Source organism: Suricata suricatta, chromosome 1, assembly GCF_006229205.1.
Source record: "Suricata suricatta isolate VVHF042 chromosome 1, meerkat_22Aug2017_6uvM2_HiC, whole genome shotgun sequence".
NCBI lineage: Eukaryota > Metazoa > Chordata > Mammalia > Carnivora > Herpestidae > Suricata > Suricata suricatta.
The window spans coordinates 51,154,381-51,162,931 of record NC_043700.1 but is presented as its reverse complement, the minus strand read 5'-3'; the positions used below and the strand labels follow the sequence as shown (position 1 = coordinate 51,162,931).

General features: G+C 31.8%; 1 protein-coding gene across 2 annotated transcripts in view; it reads right to left on the bottom strand.

Annotated features, from left to right (window-relative positions):
- Positions 1 to 6,558: 6,558 nt before the first annotated feature.
- Positions 6,559 to 8,551, bottom strand: part of GLRA3 (glycine receptor alpha 3) — a 178,151-nt gene continuing 176,158 nt past the window's right edge. For both annotated transcript variants that reach the window (XM_029948110.1, XM_029948188.1), the window contains one exon: positions 6,559 to 6,837. In XM_029948110.1, coding sequence (XP_029803970.1) covers positions 6,559 to 6,837 — 279 coding nt within the window. The remainder of the gene's footprint in view (positions 6,838 to 8,551) is intronic.

Sequence of the window (8,551 nt, the reverse complement as noted above, 5' to 3'; positions counted from 1 at the left end):
CAAAGATAAGCCTTTTTTTTTTTGGTCATTTAGATCTATGTTACCATGGATCAGGCTGACTTCAGACTCATGAGCTACCTATTAATTAAGAGTTTTAGGAGAAGAATTTGGACTATTTTGTATCAGAAGTGTAGTGGTGAAGATTCTGACTTTGGGAGGGAGCATGAACTGAAATGCCTCAAAGGTTTATTGTTTAATTCTATGAATGTAGATGAGAGAGAGCTAAAATGAATTTAAAGAATGAAAAAATTATGAAACTGTCATGTGTGAATTGAATCTTATTAGAAAAATAGGTTTATATTCACATCAATTGTTCTCACTTGTGGAACTTTGCCAATAATCTAGATATTTCATGTCTTATCCCAAACGTACTGAATTCAGCACTTAGAACAATGGCAGATACATAGAAGGTGCCTGACATATATTTATTTAATAAATGATTGAATTATAATCTCCTGTGTTGAACATCAGCCTGTATATATTTTTAAAAACACATCAGGGATGTACAGCTGATGTACAGCCAGGGATCAGAATCATTATTTTTTAAAATAGTATTCTACCATCTCTAACATTTTCCTTTTGTTTTGTCTATGTGTGAACCATACAAAATTCTGAGAAAAATGTCTCTTAAGACATTAGGAAATCCCAGTCTTACTGTTTATCACTGGTTGTTTTTAGAAGGACAATTTGAAAAATATTTTATCATTCTTCAAATACAGTCTAAGTGGCATTTTAGGATTCTATTGTTAGTAGTTGGAGAAAATTTTGACCCATGTGTGCTCATGTGTGGTTGAGACAAAATATTCTGCTTACATAATTAAGAGATGTCCAAATCAAATGATTACACTGCTCATATTTCCCACCAAGAATCATTTATATTGAAAATATATCACAAAAATATTAGCCTCTGTTCAGAAAAGTTGACTTCTTTTACATTTCCAATTTGAAGGAATTCTTCAATTAAAGATCTGTAAGAATGTGTGAATGGGCACACGTGTATGTATGGGCACACATTTGTGCAGAAGAAATGGAAAAGGAAGGAGATGAAGGCAGCATAAAGATGGAAAGTGTAGAAGAGAAAAAATTAGGAAGAGAATCCTTGCTCCTAGCTCAAGATTCCTCTTTCTTTTGTTCTGACTTCTGGGGCAGACTTCTCCAGAATATTTTCCCTGCCCTTTTAGTTTCAAATCCTAGGGAGTTATATTTTATGCACCATGTGTTCTAAGCATCTTTGTAATGGAAAAATAAGCATCATTACTGTTTTAAATAACTAAAATAACAGCTATCTCCCTATGGAGTTTCACTTCTTAATATCAGTATGTTTCTAAAGAGGAATGGGGGCTGGGATAAAAATTAAATTAATACAATTTGTAGTGTACATTGCTTATTTATTCATGAAGACTTTATATAGCAATGAGAATAATTTTTACCACTCTTAATAGTATCTGAACAAGAAAATAAAAGCCTATGTATCTGCTGAGGAAGACATTTCTTATAAAGGAATAAAAGTACAAAGGTATAATGGAATATTTCATTCAATAAAAAGGGAACTCATGTGTCCATATACACTGTATTTTTCTAAAATACTGTATTAAAATCACCAGACAGTCTCATAGCCACAAGCAGTCACTCTTCTTATTTTTATCATCCCTTTGAAATGTCAAAGTGAATGAATTGATACACTTTAAGATCTACAATCTAGATGTCATGGAAACTAGAGTTGACGATGTGATTAAAGATTATTTGGTGATCATTGAGATGGACATGATTATTCCTCCACTGCTATGAATGACATCTCGGCCCAAATAGAGGATGTAGTAAGAAAGTATTAAGACATTGTGAAGAACAACACTCAGTTGTCATTATATTCAAAGTTTTAGTCTTTTATAGAATTGTAATCTTCAAGTCGTATCTTTTCACTGCCCATTATTAGATAAGTTCAGTTAAAGAAAGTGGTCCTATCAAAATTATTTGAAAAACTGTATCTTTAATTTTGTTTAAAATTGCAGATTAGGCAATTGGGATGCAGTTTAAAGGCATTTTAATAATTTAGTACTTGTCACTTAAGAAATTGTGCAGTCTTTGTAACTAAACTCTCCTCTGATGCACATGAAGACAGCAATAGTCTGTCAGAACTGATTGTGCTGTTTCTATAGTTCAATAGCAGCAAGTAACGGTCCAGAAGCCAACGACAGGCAGTAAAATGATCTGGTTCCAAAACTGAATACTCAAATTAACTAGAAAAGGAAGTTATCATAATAGTGTGTATAATACGTGAGGCTAATTCAAAAGATAAGCTTCTCAATATAAAGATGCAAAAAATATTCTCTGAGTCACTAGATAATTCTTGACTAAGCTCAGTGAACTAAGATAACACTTAGTTTATAGATTAATTTTGGTTGATTATATTTGTTTTGGCTAGATTGTTAAAATGCAAATCCCTGGGGTGGGAACCCTATGTATTCTTTTAATATATTTTAACCAATCTCATGATTTTTATAGTCTTTACCTGGTGAGCATACTGAATACTGATGACTGATGTAATGAATACTGATAGACTGAATGTAAGTTTATGCAGTATGCATGGAATGGCTTGTTGTCTTTGCTAGTTCAGCATCAATTATATGACAAATGCAGATAGTATATGCTGATAAATTTTGAGAAGTTTTGCTACTACCTATCTTGCAAAGTACATGAAATCTGTCTTGGATTAAGAGACAGGACCTCAAAGATTGTTAATGATTGATTGGTCTAAAGACTGTGGCACACTTTCAATCTAGAAGTTTAATTTCTAGAGTGCTCTAGTGGTTGTTAGAGATATCTATGAATTTCAGTATTTCCAATATCCTACTTTTAACATTGAGAGTATTTCCTGTTTTTAATATTGGCGATTCCCATATTCCCTTGGGTACATTTCATGGAGTGTGTACTTTATAGATGAAAGGAAAATTTAACTGTCGATATTCAATCCTCTGAAGTGACTACCAGGTTGAGGTACATCATGTTAACTACACACAAGTATATCTTTAAAAATGGGATATACAGTATGGAAGATATACCTATCTTTCTCTGAAAAATCACAACATCTTAGAGTGCTAAAGTAATTAACAAGTTTCTGTCTTCTGTTAAACAGGTTGGCTTATTTTTTCATATTTTCTTTCTAAAATTCCCATTATCTTCCATAAGATCCTGGGAATTCATAAACCCAATGTATTCATATTTTAAGGATATATAGATTTTAAAACATCTATATTTCAAAACTAAGGTAAATGTCATTAGACCATAGCCACAGAATAGAAATTGATTATAGAATAAGCAGCCATAACAATCTCTCTCTCTCTCTCTCTCTTAAGTTTATTTATTTATTTTGGGAGAGAGGGGGGAAGAGAGAGAGAGAGAATAGGTAGGAGAGGGGCAGGAATAGAGGGAGAGAGAGAATCCCAAGCAGGCTCTGTGCTTTTAGCCCTGATGTAGGGCTTGATTCCACAAACTGCAAGATCATGACCTGGGCTCAAATCAAGGGTTCGATGCTCAGCCAACTGAGCCACCCAGGCACCCCAGTTGTCATAACAACCAGGATAGGCTCTGAGGTGAGTAACTGCCATGGAGAAACATGTGGAAAGGTTAGAGAAAGGTTAGAGAAATTTTAAAGATCTTTGGCTTTCTTGCTTCTACACTGTCTTTCTGGAATCTATTTTAAGTGGTAGAGAAAGCTCCAGATCTCCTGTAGAGATGAACTTAAATTCTACTGTTTGGGAGAGAAAGAAGGATGACATATATATGCTAAGTAAGGTACAAATTTCCTAAAAATTAATATACCATTGAACCATACATTGCAATAGTTGAAATATGCAATAATAAGAAAAATTGCAACAATTGCATGTACAAAAGTTACAAACTTTTTAATGTGACCATTTCCAAATACTTCAAATATCCATATTAGAATTCAGACTTGTGTGTGGGTCATTAGTGTATATGGACACATTTTAATTTTGTCACTATTACTAGTTTTCTGGTTGGATTAATTTAATTTGAAATATTCAAGTTTGATATAGGGTTTACTGCAGCAACTACTATGGAGAGATGCTATTTGCAGGGTGTTTTCCAGTTTAAAATAATCCATAAGTGTTTGTTAGAGGGGACACATTCCTCTCAACATTTTGAATTGAGCCATCCAAATACTGTCATGGTTGCCATATGAGTCACAACTGTGAGTATTTTCTTAGTATGTAAGACAACGATAAATACATATACTCAAGCAAACACAGAGATTTCTATCCTACCAGTGCCCCTGCTGACAAATTGTCTTGTGAATAGTATTTTTACATTCCAGGTTTCAGGCATAAAAGAAACATGTTTTAATATTCTCAAATAAGAAAATAAGTGATGTCTGTGAATTCTGAGGAGGTGGGGGTGAGGTAATGGGTGCATTACAGTTCTTTTTGCTTCTGGCAGAATTCACTTAATTTAAGCAATGATGGAGAGCTTTTTAAATAGGATGTGTAAAGTATGGAAAAATGTATCCAAGTATTTCAGAGACATATTGAGACAATGCAGTTTATCATAACTCCAAGCCACACAGTTTATCCTCAGGAACCCAAACAATGTTGTGTTCTAATATATCTTTAGTACAAGAATATATTCCCATGGTTTTGATCCTTATATACCAAGTAAAGAAGACTGTGTTCAACTTTTCAGTGCATAGTCTTCAGAATAAGAGTGACCACTTCTTTCAGTTGTGACATTTGCATTTAATGCCAAACATGCCCCCCCCCCATTGTACTTTAAATTACTTATAAAGGAGGGCAGTTTGGTCCTTCACTAGCAAAAATAGCTGAGCATACATTATTTTTTCAAAAGTTCTTTTTAAAAACTACAACTGGATACGCCCAAATTCAATAACATTGAGAAACTTTTAGCTTTAAATGGCAGTTCTTGCTTTTCGTATGAGAGTGGCTAAGGTTCGGAAAATAATACCATTGGATTCAAAGACCGGCTTATTTTTTCCTCTTAAAGCTGAGTGAATTGTTTTCTTAATGTATTAGCTTTTCTCTGTCAACCTTTTGGCACATTGAGTTTCCATTTAGCAAATCTGAACAGTACTTAAACATATCTAAAGAGAATTCTAGAGCTTTTTTAAAAAAATACAACAATAATGATAAAAAAGATAATGCAGAAAAATAGCAAAAGTGGAAAAGAATCAGAGTCTGGTTCAATTTAACCAAGAACTCTATCATATATTTGTACTTAATTACACTGCATGAAATGAATTAATGCCCCATTGTAACGGAAATAATTCCATGGGTTGCTGATAAATTTTAAGTAAAAATTGTATTTAAAATTATTCACATCTAGTGAATGCCATACATATTGAAATAATTAGTTCAGAAATATAAAAACAACCAGTTGTCATTGTATAGAAATGACTTATTTATAGAATTTAGAATTAAAATCTTCCCTCTTTACATTTGGAGCTAAGAGTTTGGACCCATGTAACTTTTATGGGAAAACTGTTCTTAATTAAAAAATCTCTCATAAATCCATTTTTGTTTTAACTAAATTCATTTTTATCAAAATGTAAAACACTAATCCCATTGAATTTTAAAGTCTCATTCTAAGCTAAAATATAAAAATCTTACTGAAATTTGTTCAATTATATCAAAACATTAAACATAATTACATACAGACAATTAAGCAGCTATTGAAAAACTAGCAAAACAAGGGTGCTGGCTTGTGTTTTTCAGTGTTTGAGAATAATTCAAAATACACAGCTATAACACTTATTTAAAAACAATAATGTTATTTTTAGTATTTCCATCTTCATTCATAGAGCTATAAAGTTAAGAAAAGCAGATTTTGTATATAATTTAATCTGTTAAGCCATTTGTTTTAAATTTCCAAAGAGGGAAATTTCGTATTCTAAAGGATTAAATTTAGTATATAAATAACAAAACTTTTTAATTTTAAATTTATAATTCAAATATTTTTGGTATTACATAAGTTGGCCTAATGGTATCTGTATGTGCAATCCTCTTACTAGGTGAGTTTTCTACTGAATTAACTGATTGTTTTCTGTCTTATAACTACAGCACAAGAAAGTATTTTAAAGCCTCCAACTACTGATTTTTAAAATATTCAACATTCCCCCTTTTTCCATTTATAAAGTTAATTGTGCAAATTTTACTTTTGTAAGACTTAACGTCATTGAACTGAAAAGCAAGGAATTCCAAAGTAGTTTTCACATGTTCTATTATGTGATCCTATATAATAATACAAACACGTTGGCAATAATACAATAATACTTACATGATATACTGTGAAAGGACAGATAAATTTAAATTAATATGAAATAGAATCTTCAAAGTATATATTTTCGTATCCATTAAAATATTTTTAATCTGCCTTGTGACTTTGCTGTGCGAATCATAATACCTTCCCATATTCCATTTTAATTTGATGGTCATTATTTATACACCACACACACACACATATACACACACCCATGACGAAGACACTTTCCTTTGAATTGATCGTTTGCACTTGCATGCCCCCAGAGGTTTAATCTTGCTGCTGATGAATATCCTCATGCCTAAGAATTTTATAGATAACCCAATAGAAAATGTTAAAAATCAAGAAGGCTAATGGGAAACAAGCTCGCGAGATGGTGTCAATCTTCTTGGCTCTGTCGATAAAGACCTTCCTCATTTCATCAGGGCTTTTCGGCATTACCTGGACAGGATGGTTTGGGCCCTTTGGGGTCACACCATCTTTTGCTTGCAGACATGGTCCCATTCCATAGGCTGTGAAGCTGAATCGACTTTCCCTTACCTCATCATCCTGTCAGAAGAAAAACATAAGACAACACTTCAGTCATGGGACAGAGCATGTGTAACAGGCATTTCAGATTCATAATGTAAACTGTGAGTTGCTTTGTTTCCCATTCAAGTTTCACTGATTTATCCTGTTGCATCATATAAATAAATGTGTCTATTATGAAATATGAAACTTTCAAATAATATGTTTTATTGGAAAAGCTAAGCATTCTGGCATTATCTACATATTGCTATGATATAGAAATAAATTGAGCAAGAAAAAGAATCCATTGGGATTTTATGTTATATATGTTCATATACTATGTTTTTTTAACATAATGTGGATAAATAAGATATCAAAGGGGAAAATATCAAGATCATTGACTGTATTTTTCTTTTTCATAGAGGCAGATTTTAATGTTTACTTCCTATGATTTTTATGTGACTTCATTGGAAAATACACTCTAGCTCAAGAACTCTGGGTTTTATTATCCTCACTTAATGTTACTTTTATGTTTTACACTAACATAAAGTGTTTTATACTTCATTTGGAAGACTATAAGATAGTCATACACTCTAGTTGATATGCAATTACATTTCAAGTACATGGACAGAGTTGAAATTATGAATGAAATTTGGCAGTTTATTTCATGTTCTGAAAAGATATCATTACCTTTCTCAATGTTGCAAGTTAAAGAATTTTCCATATACACACATGAAAGGAAAACCAAAATTTACTTAATAAAAATGATACATGCAATGTGTCCATTATAGGAAAACATGGTATTCAGGGTTTATAATGGAATTCCTTAATGAATAATTTAATTTAATTCAATTCATTTATTTACAATGTAACAGTAGACAACTGCCAATTAATTGGGGTTTTGTTACTACTAAAACTGAAAGGTTAAAAGTTGACATTTTTCTAAAGTTGTTTTAAAGTTGTCACAGCTCTCTTTTTATGAAAATAATTTTTAATAGTAACATAGGAGATAAAAATAATTGGCTCAAACTCTTGGTAAATTATTTTAGGTCTGTGCAAGTGAAGGCTCAATGAAAAGTATATTACAAAATATGAAGTTGAAAATGGAAATTAAAATGGATTCTAAACTTGGGGAAATGATCAAGGTTCATGTCATAATGTATAAAATAGCTTTTATATTATGGAGTAAGACAATTTCACATGAAAAACAAAAGCAAATAAATCTTGGGAAATAGCTTAACCGTAAGATGTATAAGCAATTGAATTTGAGGAAATGAGTCTAAAGTAAAAGCCGGTGATCCTAATTACACTCAACTACTGTTGTAATCTTAAAACAATTGGAAACTGAATTTTCAGTACTCTTTAAAAAGGCTGTTCATTTATACTGGCATTTTTTTTTAGTTTCCATGGAAATTTTAAAGCTAAATTATTATTTGCCTTGAATTTTCTATGTCTAAGGAAAAAAGTGGATATACAAGAAATTAAGCTGTTCCTATGTAAGTGCTAACATAGGTTCCTTATAATTTAGGAAATCATGCTGGTGTTTGCATTTCAGAAAAAAAGTGTAGTTCATTTGAATAATGTGTACAACTTGTGTGTGCAAATCAGCTGAATGCTGAAGTATGTATAAAAACAGCCTTTAATCTATATCAACCCATGTGTCAGAAAAAAACCATCTCAAAATAAAACAAAAGATAATTTCTCAATGAGCATTTACAATGAGGTGTTGTAAGAACACGAGTCTGAACCTAACAGA